At 48.2% G+C, this 24236-nt stretch overlaps 1 protein-coding gene across 1 annotated transcript in view; it reads right to left on the reverse strand.

Moving 5' to 3' along the window:
- LOC137525254 (protein mono-ADP-ribosyltransferase PARP14-like) overlaps positions 1–24236 on the reverse strand; it is a 314114-nt gene that overhangs the window by 268293 nt on the left and 21585 nt on the right. The window contains exon 2 of the mRNA XM_068246278.1: positions 3643–4236. Within this exon, the coding sequence (XP_068102379.1) occupies positions 3643–4236 (594 nt within the window). The remainder of the gene's footprint in view (positions 1–3642; positions 4237–24236) is intronic.

Consider the following 24236-nt stretch of genomic DNA (forward strand, 5'->3'; position numbering starts at 1 on the left):
CCCATCAGATCAGACCCCAATCTGCCCCTTGCGGGCACCCAATCACCCGCCTACACGCTCAGATTGCCTTCAGACCCCCCTTATCAATTCGCCAGTGCATTATTTACATCTGTTCATCCCTGTAATAACCCACTGATCACCTGTCAATCACCTGTCAATCACCCATCAATCACCCCCTGTCACTGCCACCCATCAATCAGCCCCTAACCTGCCCCTTGCGGGCAATCTGATCACCCACACCAATAGATCGCCCGCAGATCCGACGTCAGATCACCTCCCAAGTGCAGTGTTTACATCTGTTCTCTACCCTAAACACCCACTAATTACCCATCAATCACCCATCAATCACCCCCTATCACCACCTGTCACTGTTACCCATCAGATCAGACCCTAATCTGCTCCTTGTGGGCACCCAATCACCCGCCTACACGCTCAGATTGCCCTTAGACCCCCCTTATCAATTCGCCAGTGCATTATTTACATCTGTTCTTCCCTGTAATAACCCACTGATCACCTGTCAATCACCCATCAATCACCCCCTGTCACTGCCACCCATCAATCGCCCCCTGTCACTGCCACCCATCAATCAGCCCCTAACCTGCCCCTTGCGGGCAATCTGATCACCCACCCACACCAATAGATCGCCCGCAGATCCGACATCAGATCACCTCCCAAGTGCATTGTTTACATCTGTTCTCTACCCTAAACACCCACTAATTACCCATCAATCACCCCCTGTCACTGCTACCCATCAGATTAGACCCCTATCTGCCCCTAGGGCACTCAATCACCCGCCCACACCCTCAGAACGCCCTCAGACCCCAGCCCTGATCACCTCGCCAGTGCATTGCTTGCATCTATTCCCCCCTTTAATCACACCTTGAGACACCCATCAATCACCTCCTGTCACCACCTGTCACCCCCTAGCACACCTACCCATCATATCAGGCCCTAATTTGCCCCGTGTGGGCTCCTGATCACTCGGCCAAACCCTCAGATCCCCCTCAGACCCCCTTCTGATCACCTCCCCAGTGCATTAATTGCATCTATTTTCCCCTCTAACCACCCCCTGAGACACCCATCAATCACCTCCTGTCACCCCCCCTAGCACTCCTATCCATCAGATCAGGCCCAATACAACCTGTCATCTAAAAGGCCACCCTGCTTATGACCAGTTCCACAAAATTCGCCCCCTCATAGACCACCTGTCATCAAAATTTGCAGATGCTTATACCCCTGAACAGTCATTTTGAGACATTTGGTTTCCAGACTACTCACGGTTTTGGGCCAGTAAAATGCCAGGGCGGTATAGGAACCCCACAAGTGACCCCATTTTAGAAAAAAAAAAACACCCCAAGGTATTCTGTTAGGTGTATGACGAGTTCATAGAAGATTTTATTTTTTGTCAAAAGTTAGCAGAAATTGATTTTTATTGTTTTTTTTTTCACAAAGTGTCATTTTTCACTAACTTGTGACAAAAAATAAAATCTTCTATGAACTCGCCATACACCTAACAGAATACCTTGGGGTGTCTTCTTTCTAAAATGGGGTCACTTGTGGGGTTCCTATACTGCCCTGGCATTTTAGGGGCCCTAAACCGTGAGGAGTAGTCTAGAAAACAAATGCCTCAAAATGACCTGTGAATAGGACGTTGGGCCCCTTAGCGCACCTAGGCTGCAAAAAAGTGTCACACATGTGGTACCGCCGTACTCAGGAGAAATAGTATAATGTGTTTTGGGGTGTATTTTTACACATACCCATGCTGGGTGGGAGAAATATCTCTGTAAATGGACAATTGTGTGTAAAAAAAAAAATCAAACAATTGTCATTTACAGAGATATTTCTCCCACCCAGCATGGGTATGTGTAAAAATACACCACAAAACACATTATACTACTTCTCCTGAGTACGGCGGTACCACATGTGTGGCACTTTTTTACACCCTAAGTGCGCTAAGGCATTTTCCGCTAACTTGTGACAAAAAATAAAATCTTCTATGAACTTACCATGCCTCTCAGTGAATACTTTGGGATGTCTTCTTTCCAAAATGGGGTCATTTGGGGGATATTTATACTATCCTGGAATTCTAGCCCCTCATGAAACATGACAGGTGCTCAGAAAAGTCATAGATGCTACAAAATGCGAAATTTCACTTTTGGCACCATAGTTTGTAAACGCTATAACTTTTACCCAAACCAATCAATATAGGCTGAATGGGTTTTTTTTTTAATTAAAAACATGTTTGTCCACATTTTTCGTGCTGCATGTATACAGAAATTTTACTTTATTTGAAAAATGTCAGCACAGAAAGTTAAAAAAATCATTTTTTTGACAAAATTCATGTCTTTTTTGATGAATATAATAAAAAGTAAAAATCGCAGCAGCAATCAAATAGCACCAAAAGAAAGATTTATTAGTGACAAGAAAAGGAGCCAAAATTCATTTAGGTGGTAGGTTGTATGAGCGAGCAATAAACCGTGAAAGCTGCAGTGGTCTGAATGGAACAAAAGGGTCTGGTCCTTAAAGAGACACTGAAGCGAAAAAAATATATATGATATAATGAATTGGTTGTGTACTATGAATAATTACTAGAAGATTAGCAGCAAAGAAAATATTCTCATATTTTTATTTTCAGGTATAGTGTTTTATCTAACATTGCATCATTCTATAATATGTGCAGATTACACAACACTCAGCATTCAAAATGATTCTTTCAGAGCAGTCTGTGAACTAATGACCTCTCCTCTGGCAGAGAAAAAGTAAACAGTTGAGATAATAAAAGTCAGAAAACAGCCCTCTCCATGACTTTTGAAAGTCATAGAAATGAATGGCTTTTTTACATAGAGATAACAACTGGAGTTTCTTAACTCTTCCTGTACTGGAAACAATTAGACTGATGTATCTGATCTTAATGTTTTATTTCTTAGCTGTACTACACATACAAATTATAATATCATAATTCTTTTTTCGCTTCAGTGTCTCTTTAAGGGGGGTAAAGCCCACGGTCCTCAAGTGGTTAATGTTTTGCACTGTACACATTTATCTTGTCATGTCACACGTCAAGTACACTTTAAAGTGCCACATAAAGGAAACCTAAAGTGAAATCAATGTGACCAGTTTAACTTGCCTGGGGCTTTCTTCAGGCCCCTGTTGTCCTCCTGGTCCCTCACTGCCTTTCTGCACTCTTTCATTCAGCGGCTGTGCCCTTCTGAAAGCTGCATGCATGGCCCCAAGCCTAACACTTCTGGACTGCACTTCCATGGACGGGATCTTCTGAGCTTACATGGTTCAAAAAAATTGCTACTGTGCATGCACTGACCAATCCCAGCAATGGAAGCGTGATCAAAGAAATCTGCAACCGGGGCCACGCATGCTCAGTAGCCCGTGACTGGCCTAGTTGCTCAGCATTCGGAGGGGCCCTGTGGCTGAATAGAACAAAGCAGAACAACAGCAAGGGACCAGGATGACTAAAGGGGGGCTGGAAGAAGCTCCAGGTATTATATTAAACTGGCCACTGTTATTTCACTTTTGGTTCCTTTTAACACTGAAATCATTCTGATCATCGCACTGGAGATGAGGCCCAAATGATCGTAACTGCAAATGACACCGAAAATGCGCAATAATGAGACATAATTTGATTACCGATACGTTCAATCTGAACTTGGTTTCCATGCTGATCCGTGGCTTTTTTTGCTCGTACATCGACTGTAAATTGCTTTCCTTGGCTCTGAACTGTGATCTGGGTTTTGTTTCCATCATTTGCCTCCTCGAGCTCCAGATTTGCCATCTTATCGAAGGCGACCATGTTCCCTCCATGCTTGTACCTCCATTCCACCAGTTTACTTTTCAGATCAGCTGCTTGCTTCCGATTCTCTTGCTTTATAATTGTTTCAATTTCACTAGACACCACCAGGACGTCCCGCGTGAGGCCCAGAATCTTGATGGAGGGATCCGGTGGTTGGTAAATCACAGAGACCTGAAACTTTTTCTGCAGATCAGTTATTTTCTGCATCTCGGTGTCTTCTAGTTCAGAGATACATTCATCCTTGATCACCTTCTCAGCCTGATCACCCTCTATCTGTCTCTGTAGCCAGGCCTTTGTCTGGTCCACGTTCTCCTGGTTCTCAGCACACAAGCTGAAGATCACCGGCTCAATGCCCTCTACCAGCTGGAAGGCTCTCAGCTTCTGGACTGGCTTATGGACTGACTTCTCTACTTTTTGAGGCCAAATGAAATCTGCAACCAGAGTAAAAAAAAAGTCATAAAAACTCAAAATAAAAAATCAAATCATCATTTATTTAGAACTATCACCAGCTGCCCTAAGGCAGCCGGTGAGAATCCGACATAAAATCAAATGTTGTTTGTTTAGGTAACATGTGCAATGTCTAACTGTATAAGATTTCCTTGCAAGCTTCTGACACTTCAATTTCTTCATCAGGCATGATACAGAAATCAATCTTTATTAGTTCCATGTAAAAATTGTAACGGTTGGGTGTCGCAACTCAGATGTCTGATTATTTTGTGATCTGCAGAATCACCAATAATGCAGACGCTCTACCTGATTATGTGTGATCTGCAGAATCACCAATAATACTAGTATCACCGCACAATGAGCTGAGTGTGTAGTGCTTGGTGCAACCGTACTTTAAAAGGTTAGCGAGACCTTACCAGAGGAGCTGGTAAGGTACTATCAGTACACTGACTGTATAGTTTTGCTCAAACCTTTCCAGAGGGGCTGAAAAGGTACTAACAGTGAGAGTACAGAAAATAGTATTGCAGGTCTCTGCCAGAGGAGCTGGCAAGAGACCAGTAGCAAATCAGACAGACGATAACACGGACCTTTACCAGCGGGCCTGGAAGGTCTAACTAGGAGAAATACAGAAATAGACTGACTAGTCCTTACCAGATGAGCTGGCAAGGAACTAGTTAAACAGGTAACGAGAGAAACTACGCTAGACCTTTCCAGAGGAGCTGGAAAGGTATAACAGGTGACTAGGATAGTTTTGGCTAAACCTTCCAGAGGAGCTGGAAAGGTACTATCAGTCACTACGCAACACCTCACCAGTGGAGCTGGTGGGAGTAATGAGTAAATAACGAGTGCTCATCAGTGGAACTGATGAGCCTCCGAACCCAATAAGGCTAGGCCTCTCCAGAGGTGCTGGGGGGTACTAGCTGCGAGAGCACTGATGAGTACGGCCAGACCTTCCAGAGGGGATGGCTACGTACTAACAGGTATGGTAACTGTATAATTTGGCTAGACCTTCCCTGAAGAGCTGGCAAGGTACTATCAGTTACAGAAACCGTATAATTAGGTCAGACCTTACCAGAGGGGCTGGTAAGGTACTATCAGTCACGGCAACTGTATAGTTTGGCAAAACCTTACCAGAGGAGCTGGTAAGGTACTATCAGTTTAAGTGACAATCTAATTAGCAGAGATCGTGACTGTATAGTTTAGCTAGACCTTACCAATGGAGCTAGTAAGGTACTATTAGTCACTCTAAGGAAGAGTAGCGATACCGCACCAGAGGAGCTGGTGGGTATATAGCACACCTCACCAGTGGCAAGGGCCCACTGGTGAGTAGAATGGTCAGACAGGCTAGGTTCGGCAACAGAGAGGCAGTATCAGTACAGAAATCGTAAGGCAGAAGAGTAGTCAGTAATCGAGCAGAGGTTCAGTAATTATAGGCAGATACAGAATCAGTAAGCGAGATCAGAGTCAGAGTTTAGCCAGAGTCATACACAGGAAATCAGTAACAATAATACAATCAAATGAGCTAAATATAGATAGATGTATATCGCAATTATTGCATATACATCTATCATCAACAGGAACCTCACTAGGTATGAGCGCTAACACAATGTATTCACGACAGCAGACAGCGCCAGACTGAAGCCCGGAGGCTTAAGAAGCAGAGGAGACCTCACTGACACTCCCCCTGCACACAGCCAATCCTGGGCGCCGTGAGGCTCCTCTGACGTCAGCTGACCAACAAGTCAGCTGACAAGCCTCCTCCTAGCATAAAGGTCCTGTCTGTGTGCGCTCCCGCGCGACACAGCGACCCTATGGACAACAGACAGTCCCGTCCTTGGCGTCCTAGACGCCGGAGGGACGGGCAGGGGCACAGCCGCAGCTGCACTCGTTACAAAAATATGGCCAAAGTTTTGGAGCCGCTTAGGGCCCCTTTATCAAGGCAATATTTGCTCTGAGGCAAAAATCTACAGAAACAAAAAGATGATAAAGAAGTATAAACAAAAAAAACCAAAACAACCATTTGTACTACCTCAAACAGATAGTAAAGTGTATGTGCTATTTAACCAATCGAAAACAATTCCAGAGTGAGAAAAAAAGAATCCCAAGTAAAACTAAGAGATACCGCAGCCATGTCACTAGCAACACATTAAAATCATGCAGATGGAATCATGCAGACGTCCCAAAATTTAGCTTAAGATCACGTGACCCTGGAAGCCAGAAGCAAGAACCAACCAAACAAGCCCAAGGTGTATAAACTATGTTCCTCATGTCACATGGCAAAAAAATGTCAAGGCCCAAAACGCAGTTATGTGCAATCTTAGATTGAAAGCAGTGTCTCAGGCTAAAAGGACAGCGTGCATTGCATGCAGGATACAAAGATTCAGTATGATTAAAATAACCTGTTTGCTGCTGTGCAAAAAAATCTGATTAAAAAGGGACAAAGTCAAATTAAACACTGAACACATTGCAGGCATGTCAAATCAGAGGCAGCACCCCCAGTAACAAAAGCATGACCTGGATAAGCCCCATAGGCTCACCTTCCCCTGTACACACCAGGCTTCGACAATTATTTGGAATACCAAGGCCACAGCTTTTATTAACATTATTTGCTGGTTACATTCCATAACTAAATAACTGTTAGTATACAAAAATAAATTTTTCACTAAAACAACAACTATTATCACATGACCAGCTTTCCTTTTCTTCTTATTTCGGCAACATCAATCATCTCGTTGAGTCCCCTGCCAAGGCCGCCATCGCCAAAGTAGCCGCAAGCCATGCTCCATCTCAGCTCTGCGGGTAACTTTATTCCGTCCTTGTACTTATGCCTCCAAGTCGGCCTTGCAAAGGACCCGCCACTCAGGGAGTTGAGCCTCAACCCTGAATGCTCCGCCGCATGCTGAGGGCAGCTTCCATAGCCTCCCTCAGCCCAAACAGGAACACCTCGTTACCGACGTCATTAAGATGGACGCCATCATGCCTGAAGAAAAGTCTTTTTCTAGTAGTTTGTGTCGGACTGACAACCCCCCCTCTCTTGCTTACAAATTTAGCCATGGCTTTGTTTACCTTCCAACGGGCTCGGTTGATTTTTGCATAAGGGACCGGGGGGCGCCACTGCATTCAAGGTATCTCTGACCAGACCACTACAACCCTGGGGAAGAGCTCCCGAACTCTCACCATGAAGTATTTTAAATCTCCCATTAGGCCGTATGTGGAGTGCCAGCCCAGATCATTCCCTCCTATATGCAGTATTAACACGTCTGGAGGGCCCCAAAGCCGGGTCAGCCTGTAGAATTTCAATTTAAGCCTTTCTAGGGTAAGGCCCGGGTACCCAAACCAGTGCACCTCTGTGTCTTCTGTACCCATGCTCAAATTCCTTCCCCCCATTGCGCTGTTGCCTGTCGCTCCGCCCATACCACGTAGGAGTGCCCTACTGTCCATACTTTGCATCTGGGCTTGGGTGTACCTGTGAAGGCAACAATTGAACAACTTTAGATTTTATATTGATATATATTGCCTGTCTACCTCCCTCCCCCTAAGCCCGCCCATCCCCTTAAGCCTCCCTGCACACTGCAAATCAGTTTTCTGATTCCGATTCTGTTTTCGTTTCCGATTTTCAATTCCGATTTTCCCTGAATACATTCAAAAGAAAAATGGATCAAAAAACGCAGCATGCAGTAAAGACTAAAAATCTGAATCGAAATCGGAGGTAAAAACTGATTAAAAAGCGAAATCGGAATCGGAAATGCATGCAGTGTGCAAGAGGCCTAATATTGTTTATAGGTGTGGGTGGATGTATAGCTTAAACCTCCCCGATTTCCAACTGCCCAGTTTGCAAATCCTCTGATTGCTCATGCCCCTTGCCACCCCCTCTTTGGCTGCCCCAATGCGAAACAAATGGGACCCGTAGTCCTCTGCTCTGCAGCCCACATAAGTCAGGCATCGTTTTAGTACTGCAATAAATTGATAGCGTGAAAGGGATGACCCATTTTTGTGTTGGAGCAATGGACCTCCCCTTGTTGGGTGCTTCTGCATAAACTGCTTAAAGAGAACCAGAGATGAAGCACCCTCATGTATTTTACCTTATAAATCAGTGGGAACATGACAGTAAACACCTAATCTGCTCTTTGTTTCATTGTTCTCTGTTTAATCTGACTGTTATCACCTCTGATAAGAATCCAGACTGAGCACTCAGTCTAGCTTTGCTACGGAAAGATTATAGCTGAGCCTGTCTTCTCTGGTGTCTTTTCAAGCCCAAGCCTGCCCCCTTGTGGTTCTGCTATAATGACTCAGCTATAATCATTCCGGTGAAAGCTAGACTGAATGCTCAGTCCGGGATTCTTATCACAGCTGCTAACAGACACTTTTACCAGGGAGGATGAAACAGAGAGCAGGGTAAGGGTTTTCTCTAATGTTCTTACTGATATATATGGTAACATACACAAGGGTGCTTCCTCTCTGGTTCCCTTTAAAGAGCCCGAGAGGGCACGTGGGGCACCCAGGCAATACCCTCAAAGCTAATGTCGTCCCCTTTCCCCTCTGATCTGTCTTGGATTTTGGTATGTGGATGAATAGGGCATTCCTTCTCAGTTAAACTTCCGTGACCTGTAATCCCCCCGGTCCTTGTGCTGGCTAACTAATTCCCCCAGGCGTAGGGCCCCGTGGAAGGCTAAGGAGAAAGCTAAACTGAATAACTTCTTTTCGTGGTCATCCCGACACACCTTGCCAATGCTGGCCATGATATCTCTTAGCAACGGGGGAGTTATGGGACGTCTTATCTGCTGATTTTGGGCCTCTATGAAAACCTTTTATTGCCTGGCGCACAGAAGTCTTTCATTATATCGCTACCCACTTTGAGCTTGAACATGAAGACTAAAGCGGCCATGCTCCTGTCTATTGTTGCTGGCGAACAGCCTTTCTGGAACATTCCCCCTAGAAATACGAGGAGGCGTTCCCCGTCCATCCCCCAACCTGCGTGCGTGGGTCCTGATCTGGTCTGGAACTCCACCCATTGGCTCCATACCCGGGAATATGCCCTCCATGTGTTTTCTGCTAGTGACTGCCTAACCCAGCCCGCCATTATTTATTTAATGTATTTATAAAGTGCCAACATATCACGCAGCGCTGGACAATAAATAGGGATACATACAATATTTAGGGGTGACATACAGTAAAATGACAATACCTGAATACAAGAAAAACCAGATCACACAGCACAGTATGAGTACAAGGTAATGCTTAGTCACTGGATGGAGCATGGAGATCACACAGCACAGTATGTGTACAAGGTAATGCTTAGTCACTGGATGGAGCATGGAGATCACACAGCACAGTATGAGTACAAGGTAATGCTTAGTCACTGGATGGAGCATGGAGATCACACAGCACAGTATGTGTACAAGGTAATGCTTAGTCACTGGAATGGAGCATGGAGATCACACAGCACAGTATGTGTACAAGGTAACGCAGTTAAACTTCCGTGACCTGTAATCCCCCCGGTCCTTGTGCTGGCTAACTAATTCCCCCAGGCGTAGGGCCCCGTGGAAGGCTAAGGAGAAAGCTAAACTGAATAACTTCTTTTCGTGGTCATCCCGACACACCTTGCCAATGCTGGCCATGATATCTCTTAGCAACGGGGGAGTTATGGGACGTCTTATCTGCTGATTTTGGGCCTCTATGAAAACCTTTTATTGCCTGGCGCACAGAAGTCTTTCATTATATCGCTACCCACTTTGAGCTTGAACATGAAGACTAAAGCGGCCATGCTCCTGTCTATTGTTGCTGGCGAACAGCCTTTCTGGAACATTCCCCCTAGAAATACGAGGAGGCGTTCCCCGTCCATCCCCCAACCTGCGTGCGTGGGTCCTGATCTGGTCTGGAACTCCACCCATTGGCTCCATACCCGGGAATATGCCCTCCATGTGTTTTCTGCTAGTGACTGCCTAACCCAGCCCGCCATTATTTATTTAATGTATTTATAAAGTGCCAACATATCACGCAGCGCTGGACAATAAATAGGGATACATACAATATTTAGGGGTGACATACAGTACAATGACAATACCTGAATACAAGAAAAACCAGATCACACAGCACAGTATGAGTACAAGGTAATGCTTAGTCACTGGATGGAGCATGGAGATCACACAGCACAGTATGAGTACAAGGTAATGCTTAGTCACTGGATGGGGCATGGAGATCACACAGCACAGTATGAGTACAAGGTAATGCTTAGTCACTGGATGGAGCATGGAGATCACACAGCACAGTATGAGTACAAGGTAATGCTTAGTCACTGGATGGAGCATGGAGATCACACAGCACAGTATGAGTACAAGGTAATGCTTAGTCACTGGATGAAGCATGGAGATCACACAGCACAGTAGGAGTACAAGGTAATGCTTAGTCACTGGAGGGGAGCATGGAGATCACACATCACAGTATGAGTACAAGGTAATGCTTAGTCACTGGAGGGGAGCATGGAGATCACACAGCACAGTATGAGTACAAGGTAATGCTTAGTCACTGGATGGGGCATGGAGATTACACAGCACAGTATGAGTACAAGGTAATGCTTAGTCACTGGATGGAGCATGGAGGTCACACAGCACAGTATGAGTACAAGGTAATGCTTAGTCACTGGATGGGAGCATGGAGATCACACAGCACAGTATGAGTACAAGGTAATGCTTAGTCACTGGATGGAGCATGGAGATCACACAGCACAGTATGAGTACAAGGTAATGCTTAGTCACTGGATGGGAGCATGGAGATCACACAGCACAGTATGAGTACAAGGTAATGCTTAGTCAGTCACTGGATGGAGCATGGAGATCACACAGCACAGTATGAGTACAAGGTAATGCTTAGTCACTGGAGGGGAGCATGGAGATCACACAGCACAGTATGAGTACAAGGTAATGCTTAGTCACTGGATGGAGCATGGAGATCACACAGCACAGTATGAGTACAAGGTAATGCTTAGTCACTGGATGGAGCATGGAGATCACACCGCACAGTATGAGTACAAGGTAATGCTTAGTCACCGGATGGAGCATGGAGATCACACAGCACAGTATGAGTACAAGGTAATGCTTAGTCACCGGATGGAGCATGGAGATCACACAGCACAGTATGAGTACAAGGTAATGCTTAGTCACTGGAGGGGAGCATGGAGATCACACAGCACAGTATGAGTACAAGGTAATGCTTAGTCACTGGATGGAGCATGGAGATCACACAGCACAGTATGAGTACAAGGTAATGCTTAGTCACTGGAGGGGAGCATGGAGATCACACAGCACAGTATGAGTACAAGGTAATGCTTAGTCACTGGATGGAGCATGGAGATCACACAGCACAGTATGAGTACAAGGTAATGCTTAGTCACTGGATGGGAGCATGGAGATCACGCAGGACATTATGAGTACAAGGTAATGCTTAGTCACTGGATGGAGCATGGAGATCACACAGCAGAGTATGAGTACAAGGTAATGCTTAGTCACTGGATGGAGCATGGAGATCACACAGCACAGTATGTGTACAAGGTAATGCTTAGTCACTGGATGGAGCATGGAGATCACACAGCACAGTATGTGTACAAGGTAATGCTTAGTCACTGGATGGAGCATGGAGATCACACCGCACAGTATGAGTACAAGGTAATGCTTAGTCACCGGATGGAGCATGGAGATCACACAGCACAGTATGAGTACAAGGTAATGCTTAGTCACCGGATGGAGCATGGAGATCACACAGCACAGTATGAGTACAAGGTAATGCTTAGTCACTGGATGGAGCATGGAGATCACACAGCACAGTATGAGTACAAGGTAATGCTTAGTCACTGGAGGGGAGCATGGAGATCACACAGCACATGAGTACAAGGTAATGCTTAGTCACTGGATGGAGCATGGAGATCACACAGCACAGTATGAGTACAAGGCAATGCTTAGTCACTGGATGGGAGCATGGAGATCACACAGCACAGTATGAGTACAAGGTAATGCTTAGTCACTGGATGGAGCATGGAGATCACACAGCACAGTATGAGTACAAGGTAATGCTTAGTCACTGGAGGGGAGCATGGAGATCACACAGCACAGTATTAGTACCAGGTAATGCTTAGTCAGTCACTGGATGGAGCATGGAGATCACACAGCACAGTATGAGTACAAGGTAATGCTTAGTCACTGGAGGGGAGCATGAAGATCACACAGCACAGTATGAGTACAAGGTGATGCTTAGTCACTGGATGGAGCATGGAGATCACACAGCACAGTATGAGTACAAGGTAATGCTTAGTCACTGGAGGGGAGCATGGAGATCACACAGCACAGTATGAGTACAAGGTAATGCTTAGTCACTGGATGGAGCATGGAGATCACACAGCACAGTATGAGTACAATGTAATGCTTAGTCACTGGATGGAGCATGGAGATCACACAGCACAGTATGAGTACAAGGTAATGCTTAGTCACTGGATGGAGCATGGAGATCACACAGCACAGTATGAGTACAAGGTAATGCTCAGTCACTGGTAGAGTTGGGCCGAACCTCCGATTTTTGGTTCGCGAACCTGGTTCGCGAACTTCCGCGGAAGGTTCGGTTCGCGTTAAAGTTCGCGAACCGCAATAGACTTCAATGGGGATGCGAACTTTGAAAAAAAAAATAATTATGCTGGCCACAAAAGTGATGGAAAAGATGTTTCAAGGGGTCTAACACCTGGAGGGGGGCATGACGGAGTGGGATACATGCCAAAAGTCCCCGGGAAAAATCTGGATTTGACGCAAAGCAGCGTTTTAAGGGCAGAAATCACATTGAATGCTAAATGACAGGCCTAAAGTTCTTTCAAACATCTTGCATGTGTATACATCAATCAGGTAGTGTAATTAAGGTACTGCTTCACACTGACACACCAAACTCACCGTGTAACGCAGCGCAAACAGCTGTTTGTGTAGTGACGGCCGTGCTGGACTGGTGCGCACCATGGCGAGAGTGCAGGTTTTGGTGGCTTTACAGCCCATATGGTTGCCTGGCTGATGTAGCTGAATGACAGAACAGTGACTGTCCAGCTGATCAAATTTGGTCTGACCACAATGAGGCAACGACCTTATTATCGTGGGTGTGCCCCCCGAGACACTCATCTAGGCGCCGGTCATTGCTTCATTGTGATACGCAAGCCCCTTCACCACGGCAAGGTAATGATCATGAAGGGGAATGGGCGCATGTACATGCCTTTTCTTTTGTTGTTGCAGCTGCCCGCAGTGCAGCCAGAAAAATTAGGCAGTCATGTACACGCACCAGAAAAATTATTACAGCGGCCGCTGCTAGCAGCGGCCTAAAAAATTCAGCAATCCGCCTGGAGTCCCGGACCCTGTTGGTGGTGGCGGAGAAGGTAGCCAAGCGGCCTGCAGGCAGACATGCTGTGTGGAGGGACTGGGAGCGACTTAGTCTTCTTGGGGCAGGCCAGGCAGCCAGTCACACGGCGTGCAGGCAGAGATGCTGTGTGTGCGGGGACTGACTTAGTCTTGGGGCGGGCAGCAGCCCTCCGGGATCCATGCCTCATTCATTTTGATAAAGGTGAGGTACTTAACACTTTTGTGACTTAGGCGACTTCTCTTCTCTGTGACAATGCCTCCAGCTGCGCTGAAGGTCCTTTCTGACAGGACGCTTGCGGCAGGGCAGGAGAGAAGTTGGATGGCAAATTGGGACAGCTCTGGCCACAGGTCAAGCCTGCGCACCCAGTAGTTCAAGGGTTCCTCATCGCTGTTCACAGCAGTGTCTACATCCACACTTAAGGCCAGGTAGTCGGCTACCTGCCGTTCCAGGCGTTGGTGGAGGGTGGATCCGGAAGGGCTACGGCGAGGCGTTGGACTAAAGAACGTCCGCATGTCCGACATCACCATGAGATCGCTGGAGCGTCCTGTCTTTGACTGCGTGGACACGGGAGGAGGATTAGTGGCAGTGGTACCTTGCTGGCGTTGTGCCGTCACATCACCCTTAAAGGCATTGTAAAGCATAGTTGACAGCTGGTTCTGCATGTGCTGCATCCTTTCCACCTTCCGGTGAGTTGGTAACAGGTCCGCCACTTTGTGCCTGTACCGAGGGTCTAGTAGTGTGGCCACCCAGTACAGCTCATTCCCCTTGAGGTTTTTTATACGGGGGTCCCTCAACAGGCAGGACAGCATAAAAGACGACATCTGCACAAAGTCGGATCCAGTACCCTCCATCTCCTCTTGCTCTTCCTCAGTGACGTCAGGTAAGTCAACCTCCTCCCCCCAGCCGAGAACAATACCACGGGAAGGTTGAGCAGCACAAGCCCCTTGCGATGCCTGCTGAGGTTGTTCTCCTGCCGCTGTCCCCTCCTCCTCCTCCTCCCCCAAAGAAACACCTTGCTCATCATCCTCTGAGTCTGACTCGTCTTCTGCACACGACTTCTCTTCTTCCTCCTCCTCCCCCCTCTGTGCTGCCGCAGGTGTTGAGGAAACAGCTGGGTCTGATGAAAATTGGTCCCATGCCTGTTCCTGCCGTAACGGTTCCTGGTCACGCTCATTCACAGCTTCATCCGCCACTCTACGCACAGCACGCTCCAAGAAGTAAGCGTAGGGAATTAAGTCGCTGATGGTGCCCTCACTGCGGCTCACCAGGTTGGTCACCTCCTCAAACGGCCGCATGAGCCTGCATGCATTTTCCATCAGTGTCCAGTTGTCGGGCCAGAACATCCCCATCTTCCCAGACTGTTTCATTCTACTGTAGTTGTAGAGGTAGTGGGTGACGGCTTTCTTCTGTTCTAGCAGGCGGGAGAACATGAGCAGGGTCGGGTTCCAGCGAGTCGGGCTATCGCAAATGAGGCGTCTCACCGGCATGTTGTTTTTGCGCTGAATTTCCGCAAAGCGTGCCATGGCTGTGTAAGACCGCCTCAAATGCCCACAGAACTTCCTGGCCTGCTTCAGGACATTCGCTATGCCAGGGTACTTTGCCACAAATCTTTGAACCACTAGATTCATGACATGTGCCATGCAGGGTATGTGTGTCAGCTTCCCCATATGCAAAGCGGCAAGCAGATTGCTGCCGTTGTCGCACACCACGTTGCCTATCTCCAGGTGGTGCGGGGTCAGCCACTCATCCACCTGTTTCTTAAGAGCAGCCAGGAGAGCTGCTCCAGTGTGACTCTCCGCTTTGAGACAAGACATGTCTAAGATGGCGTGACAGCGTCGTACCTGGCATGCAGCATAGGCCCTGCGGAGCTGGGGCTGTGTAGCTGGAGAGGAGAACTGCCACTCAGCCAAGGAGGAGGAGGACAGCGAAGAGCATGTAGCAGGAGGAGAGGAGGTGGCAGGAGGCCTGCCTGCAAGCCGTGGAGGTGTCACAATTTGGTCCGCTGCGCCCTGCTTGCCATCGTTCACCACCAGGTTCACCCAATGGGCTGTGTAGGTAATGTAGCGGCCCTGCCCGTGCTTGGCAGACCAGGCATCCGTGGTCAGGTGTACCCTTGACCCAATGCTCTTCTCAAGAGATGACACCACTTGCCTCTCAACTTCACGGTGAAGTTGGGGTATGGCCTTTCTCGAAAAATAAGTGCGGCCTGGCATCTTCCACTGCGGTGTTCCGATGGCCACAAATTTACGGAAGGCCTCAGAGTCCACCAGCCGGTATGGTAACAGCTGCCGAGCTAACAGTTCCGCCACGCCAGCTGTCAGACGCCGGGCAAGGGGGTGACTGGCCGAAATTGGCTTCTTCCGCTCAAACATTTCCTTCACGGACACCTGACTGCTGCTGTGGGCAGAGGAGCAGGAACCGCTCAAGGGCAGAGGCGGTGTGGAGGAGGGTGCCTGTGAAGGTGGAAGGGAGAAAGCGGCAGAAGCAGATAATGCACCTGATGGAGGAGGAAGAGGAGAAGGAGGGTGGCTTTGCTTTTGTGTGCTGCTGCTGCTTTTGCTCAGGTGGCCATCCCATTGCTGTTTGTGCCTTTTCTCCAGGTGCCTTCGTAAGGCACTTGTCCCTACGTGAGTGTTGGCCTTTCCACGGCTCAATTTTTGTTGGCAGAGCGAACAGATGGCTTTGGTCCAATCTGAGGCACACACATTAAAAAATTTCCACACCGCTGAGCCACCCTGGGATGTGGGCACTATGGGGACCTCAGCAGCTGATGCTGAAGGGCAAGTTGGCTGGCTGTACATAGGTGGCGATACATGGTGCCGGACTCTGCCACCAGCTGTTTCTGACGAAGAGCTGCCCCAGCTTCTTTCAGCAACTTCTCTCCTCCTACTACTCTCTGACTCCCCCTCTGAACTGTCCCCCTCTTCATCTCCTCTATTGGGAACATACAGAGGATCCCTATTACCGTCATCATCGTAGTCATCCTGCCCAGCTTCGCTTGCCTCAGACAAATCCAAACTTGCACCATCAGTAGGTCCTTCATCCTCCTGACACGTTACATCCATAGTGTTGCCGCGTAACTCAGACATATGAGCTGGTGAAAATTCATCTGGCTGTAACAACAATGGCTGTGCATCAGTGATTTCAACACTAAATAATTCTTGCGAAGTGTCAAATGCAGCGGAAGTGGTGCTAGTAGTAGCGCTGGTGGCTGAGCAAGATGAGGTGTTCTGTGTCGCTAAATACTCAACCACGTCCTGACAATCTTGGGAGGTGATGGGACGTGCCTTCTTCCGAGCACTGTACTGTGGGCCAGGTCCACACGAAATTACATTTACACGACCTCGCGCAGACCTGCCGGGTGGCCTTCCTCTGGCTCTGGCACTACCTCTTCCTCTACCTGTTTTGTCCATATCGGGTATGCACGGAGTGGTATATCACACTGCGTGCACTCACGTAGGTAGGTGGGTTCACTTAACTGCACAGGTATGCGCACTGATGCGGTGGGTTCACTGAACAGAACAGGTATACAATGGCGGGTTCACAGAACAGGTATGCAGTGGCGGGTCCACTGAACAGAACAGGTATGCAGTGGCGGGTTCACTAAACAGAACAGGTATACAGTGGCAGGTTCACTAAACAGAACAGGTATGCAGTGGCGGGTTCACAGAACAGGTATGCAGTGGCAGGTTCACTGAACACAACAGGTATGCAGTGGCGGGTTCACTGAACAGGTATACAGTGGCGGGTCCACTGAACAGAACAGGTATGCAGTGGCGGGTTCACTGAACAGGTATACAGTGGCGGGTCCACTGAACAGAACAGGTATGCAGTGGCGGGTTCACTAAACAGAACAGGTATACAGTGGCAGGTTCACTAAACAGAACAGGTATGCAGTGGCGGGTTCACAGAACAGGTATGCAGTGGCAGGTTCACTGAACACAACAGGTATGCAGTGGCGGGTTCACTGAACAGGTATACAGTGGCGGGTCCACTGAACAGAACAGGTATGCAGTGGCGGGTTCACTAAACAGAACAGGTATACAGTGGCGGGTTCACTAAACAGAACAGGTATACAGTGGCGGGTTCACAGAACAGGTATGCAGTGGCAGGTTCACTGAACACAACAGATATGCAGTGGCGGGTTCACTGAACAGGTATACAGTGGCGGGTCCACTGAACAGAACAGGTATGCAGTGGCGGGTTCACTGAACAGGTATACAGTGGCGGGTCCACTGAACAGAACAGGTATGCAGTGGCGGGTTCACTAAACAGAACAGGTATACAGTGGCGGGTTCACTAAACAGAACAGGTATACAGTGGCGGGTTCACTGAACAGGTATACAGTGGCGGGTCCACTGAACAGAACAGGTATGCAGTGGCGGGTTCACTAAACAGAACAGGTATACAGAGGCGGGTTCACTAAACAGAACAGGTATACAGTGGCGGGTCCACTGAACAGAACAGGTATGCAGTGGCGGGTCCACTGAACAGAACAGGTATGCAGTGGCGGGTTTACTAAACAGAACAGGTATACAGTGGCGGGTTCACTAAACAGAACAGGTATACAGTGGCGGGTTCACAGAACAGGTATGCAGTGGCAGGTTCACTGAACACAACAGGTATGCAGTGGCGGGTTCACTGAACAGGTATACAGTGGCGGGTCCACTGAACAGAACAGGTATGCAGTGGCGGGTTCACTAAACAGAACAGGTATACAGTGGCGGGTTCACTAAACAGAACAGGTATACAGTGGCGGGTTCACTAAACAGAACAGGTATACAGTGGCGGGTTCACAGAACAGGTATGCAGTGGCAGGTTCACTGAACACAACAGGTATGCAGTGGCGGGTTCACTGAACAGGTATACAGTGGCGGGTCCACTGAACAGAACAGGTATGCAGTGGCGGGTTCACTGAACAGGTATACAGTGGCGGGTCCACTGAACAGAACAGGTATGCAGTGGCGGGTTCACTGAACAGGTATGCAGTGGTGGGTTCACAGAACAGGTATGCAGTGGTGGGTTCACAGAACAGGTATGCAGTGGTGGGTTCAATGAACAGGTATACAGTGGCGGGTCCACTGAACAGAACAGGTATGCAGTGGCAGGTTCACTGAACAGGTATGCAGTGGCGGGTTCACAGCACAGGTATGCTGTGGTGGGTTCACAGCACAGGTATGCAGTGGTGGGTTCACAGCACAGGTATGCAGTGGTGGGTTCACAGCACAGGTATGCAGTGGTGGGTTCACAGCACAGGTATGCAGTGGTGGGTTCACAGAACAGGTATGCAGCCAGACAGGAACAAGTTAAGTCTAACTAATCTTTCCCTGAGAGACAGTCTGCAACAGCTCGCCCTACTCTCACTAACGCAGGCAGCACACGAGTGACCGTAATGACCGCCGCTGCCTGCCTTATATAAGGGGGGGTGGGGCTCCAGGGGCTAGTGTAGCCTAATTGGCTACACTGGGCCTGCTGACTGTGACGTAGAGGGTCAAAGTTGACCCTCCATGTGCATTATGGGGCAAACCGAACTTCCGCAAAGGTTCGCCTGCGGGACGCGAACGCGAACCACTGAAGTTCGCATGGAACCGTTCGCAGGCGAACCGTTCGGCCCAACTCTAGTCACTGGATGGAGCATGGAGATCACACAGCACAGTATGAGTACAAGGTAATACTTAGTCATTGGATGGCAGCATGGGGATTAGGCACATTAGGTTCACTCAGATGCATAGCATGGGTGCACAGTAATGGAGGTGCATGATCAGGTAGGACACAAAAGGAGGAGGACCCTGCCCAAAGGCTTACAATCTAGAGTATGGCGAAATGATGTCCCATAGGTGACGTGGTACCTGCACCGGTAGAGCATGTACTTGCGGAGCCAGTTCCCGGAAACGTTCCAGCTGAAAACGAGACAAAGCATCTGCTATACCGTTAGATATTCCCAGTAGGTGGATGGCTCTGAATTTGATATTGTGCTTTAGGCATTGCAATAGAAAGTGCCTGACTAGGTTGACCACTGTCCCTGAGCTGGATGTCAGTTTATTCACTACCGCCACCACCACCATATTGTTGGTGTTGAATATCACAGATTTATTGGCCAGTGCTGGGCCCCAAACCTCTGCCACGACTACCAGCGGGAAGAATTCCAGTAAAGCCAAGTTCCATATGAGGGGAGACCTGCGCCAGGCAGGCGGCCACCGGCCATGGCTCCATTGCCCTTGAAAATATGCCCCGAAACCAATACTTCTGGACGCGTCAGTGAACAGCTCCATCTGCTTGCTGTGCATTGGCTTCTCCAACCACAGTGTCCTACCATTGTAATAATCGAGGAAGTGTTTCCACTAGTGATGGGCCGAACCTCCGATTTTCGGTTCGCGAACCGGGTTTGCGAACTTCCACGGAAGGTTCGGTTCGCGGAAAAGTTCGCGAACCACAATAGACTTCAATGGGGAGGCGAACTTTGAAAAATGGAAAAAATTATGCTGGCCACAAAAGTGATGGAAAAGATGTTTCAAGGGGTCTAACACCTGGAGGGGGAATGGCGGAGTGGGATACATGCCAAAAGTCCCGGGGAAAATCTGGATGTGACGCAAAGCAGCGTTTTAAGGGCAGAAATCACATTGAATGCTAAATGACAGGCCTAACGTGCTTTAAAACATCTTGCATGTGTATATATCAATCAGGGAGTGTAATTAGAGTACTGCTTCACACTGACACACCAAACTCACTGTGTAACGCACCGCAAACAGCTGTTTGTGTAGTGACGGCCTGTAAGAATTGGACTATACAGGTCTCAATGCTTTTGTCTGTGTGAGCAGCCATTTCCAATCACACAGGTAAACAATAGTCTGGGTGCTGGATTCTTCTTCCACAAGCAACAGTTAAACAAAAGCCCTAGAGACAAAAGACTTCACTTCCTGTTTAACTGACCTTAGGCGGAGATAAAGTTCAAATCTGCATCCTTTCAGCCAATGACACTGAGCCTCCTTCTCACAGGGAAGTGATGTATGGTGAGGGGGTGGAGTCAAGGGGTATATTGTCTTTGAGCATGCTGTTTTCTACTCTCTGTGTGCTGTGGTCTGCGGTGAGAGCTGTTATATCTTGGCTTGGGTAAGATAAGATCATGTAATGGTTCTGGGTAATATGGGTTGTATTTGTAGGACATATTGGGAAGCTGCATTCAGGTTACCTGTATTAATGTATACATTGTGTGCATTGGTTTCTAAGCTTTATGCTTTATACTGTTGAATTTCACTCTACTTGTTGCTTACTGTAATACATCAATGTCTGTGCCTGTATCACAAATATCACATGCAATATAAACGTTATGAGATGCATTTCCACCAATTTGAGTGTTGCGTGGTGTCTGTACCTCTTAGCTAGACAGAGATGCTGTTCCATAGACTTGAGTGTTGTGGCTCAGCTCTGTGTCTCTTAGCTGGAGAGAAAATATTCACTTAGAAGGGGGAGAATTTTACCTGGGTTGCAGATCTGAGATCTGCTAAATTATCTTGTAGCTGCCTCCAATGAAATTGAGCTATCACGGCCATGCTGGACTACTGCGCAACATGGCGAGATTGCTCTTCCTCACTCAGTGATGTCAGGTAATGTGTGACTTCCTTCTCAACTTTCCATGGCATTGTTAAAAAGCTTACGTTTTGTTTTTAAATTACATTTTCTACTTGCTGTGTACTTGTTCAGTACCGCTACAATGAGAATCCTATGGAGGCGGGCATGGGCGTCCGCAGAAAATTTTCCAGGGGGGGGGGGCAAAAAGTGGGGAGCAAAAAGCGGGGCAAATGTGGGTTGGTGTTGTGTGGCGCGCATAGCGCGCCAAAAAATGGAGATACGTCATGCGGCTCGCTTAGGGCGCCGCACCGAAAAATGGGTGTGGTCATGAACCAGAATGTGGGTGTGGTCGTGGGTGGAGACAAGTTTACATGAACTAAGCAATGGTGGGACATTAGATTAGGACAGTGGTGGCGAACCTTTTGGAGGTCGAGTGTCCAAACTGCAAAGTCACTTTACTATCACAAAGTGCCAACAGCAATTTAAACTAAATACAAACGTTTTAACTCATACATGAACATTATGGAAAATTAAGTTGAAAATAAACTGTGAAGATAAACAATTTCATCCATCGTACTCCTGAAAAAAATTATTCATTTTTTTTAGAACCTCCCAGTTTCATTTTCTGTTTTAAAAAGCGGAAAAAGTAGGTTTAATGCTATTGTCTCATATGATGATGATTCAGCTTTTTCCATAGTCTCGCAGTTAGCAATCATGTGACCCCCAACAAGACAAATTCAGCAATCATGAGGCCCCCCCCCCATCAAGACAAATTCAGCAATCATGAGGCCCCCAACAAGACAAATTCAGCAATCATGAGGCCCCCCCCCCCCATCAAGACAAATTCAGCAATCATGAGGCCCCCAACATGACCAACTCAGCAATCATGAGGCCCCCAACAAGACAAATTCAGCAATCATGAGGCCCCCAACAAGACAAATTCAGCAATCATGAGGCCCCCAACAAGACAAATTCAGCAATCTTGAGGCCCCCAACAAATCATGAGGCCCCCAACAAGACAAAGTCAGTAACCATGAGGCCCGCAACAAGACAAATTCAGCAGTCATGAGGCACATAAATAGACAGCTTTTCACATAAATAGGCAGAATGCCCCCTTAATATGTAGACACCTCTCACCTGGCAGCAGTTCCCCAAAATACACTCAATCTGACAGCAGTGGTTCCCAAAAAATAGGTAGCCCCAGGTCTATAGGTGTCCCCAGAATAGGTGGCCAGCGGTATAGATGTCCCCAGAACTGGTAGCCAGGGGTAGAGATGTCCCCAGAACAGGTAGCCAGGGGTATATGTGCCCAGTATATGTAGGCAGGGGTATATGTGCCCAGTATATGTAGGCAGGGGTATATGTGCCCAGTATATGTAGGCAGGGGTATATGTCCCCAGTATATGTAGGCAGGGGTATATGTCCCAGTATATGTAGGCAGGGGTATATGTCCCAGTATATGTAGGCAGGGGTATATGTCCCAGTATATGTAGGCAGGGGGATATGTCCCAGTATATGTAGCCAGGGGGATATGTCCCAGTATATGTAGGCAGGGGGTATATGTCCCAGTATATGTAGGCAGGGGGTATATGTCCCAGTATATGTAGGCAGGGGGTATATGTCCCAGTATATGTAGGCAGGGGGTATATGTCCCAGTATATGTAGGCAGGGGGTATATGTCCCAGTATATGTAGGCAGGGGGTATATGTCCCAGTATATGTAGCCAGGGGTATATGTCCCAGTAAATGTAGGCAGGGGTATATGTCCCCAGAAAAAGTAGCCAGGGGTATATGTCCCAGTATATGTAGGCAGGGGTATATGTCCCAGTATATGTAGGCAGGGGTATATGTCCCAGTATATGTAGGCAGGGGGTATATGTCCCAGTATATGTAGGCAGGGGTATATGTCCCAGTATATGTAGGCAGGGGTATATGTCCCAGTATATGTAGGCAGGGGTATATGTCCCAGTATATGTAGGCAGGGGGTATATGTCCCAGTATATGTAGGCAGGGGGTATATGTCCCAGTATATGTAGCCAGGGGGATATGTCCCAGTATATGTAGGCAGGGGTATATGTCCCAGTATATGTAGCCAGGGGTATATGTCCCCAGAAAAAGTTGCCATGTGTGCAGGAGGAGGGGAGCAGCGCAGAGAAGAGGGAGAGCTATGGGCACTCACCTTAGGGGGCTCTCCCTCCCTCTCTCGCTCGCTCTCCCCTCCGGAGTCCGGAATGAAGTGTGCAGTGGCTGGCAGCGGGCGGAACTTACCTCCTCTCGTCGCACGCGCCGGATGGATTAGCCGCTACTCTGGTCTGATCCAGAGACGAGGTAAGTTCCGCCCGCTGCCAGCCGCTGCACACTTCATTCCGGAGGGGACAGCGAGGGAGAGAGAGCCCCCTAAGGTGAGGGAAGGGGGGGGGGGGGAGACGTCCGCCCTTCCCCACTGTGCCCATAGCTCTCTCTCTCTTCTCTGCGCTGTTCCCCTCCTGCTGGCTGCACGGGCACGCGGCCAGGGGGGGGCAGCGGGCGGCCAGGCTCGGGCAGATGCCCGGTTTTGCCGTATGTGCGGACGCCAATGGAGGCGGGCAAGTCTGACATTGTGACCCCGGTTAAAGGCCGGGGAATGAGGGATGGAATCTGGTGTGGAGCCTGAGCAACGCTACACATCCAAGGAGGGCAGCAGGCAGGCATGCACGCCCGCCCGCCCCGAGGTAGTGACCAAAAACAACAATACAGGAGGAGGACTTTCGAGGCCCTGCTGTGTATTTGAAATGAATGTACTTTAAATCCTTTAACGAGAACCAGTTATGGCGGGCAAAGATGACACCACATTCCTTTCACGAGAATCATATGGAGGCGGGCAAGTCTGCCATTTGTGAGTGACCCTGGGTAATGGCCGTGGAATGAGGGGTTTGAATCCGGTGTGGAGCCTGAGCAACGGCTACCACTACACATCCAAGGAGGGCAGCGGGCAGGCATGCATTACAGGACTTTGAGGCCCTAATTGTAATGAATCAACTTTAAATCCTTTAACG

The sequence above is a fragment of the Hyperolius riggenbachi genome, chromosome 7 (assembly GCF_040937935.1).
Source record: "Hyperolius riggenbachi isolate aHypRig1 chromosome 7, aHypRig1.pri, whole genome shotgun sequence".
Classification (NCBI taxonomy): Eukaryota; Metazoa; Chordata; class Amphibia; order Anura; family Hyperoliidae; genus Hyperolius; species Hyperolius riggenbachi.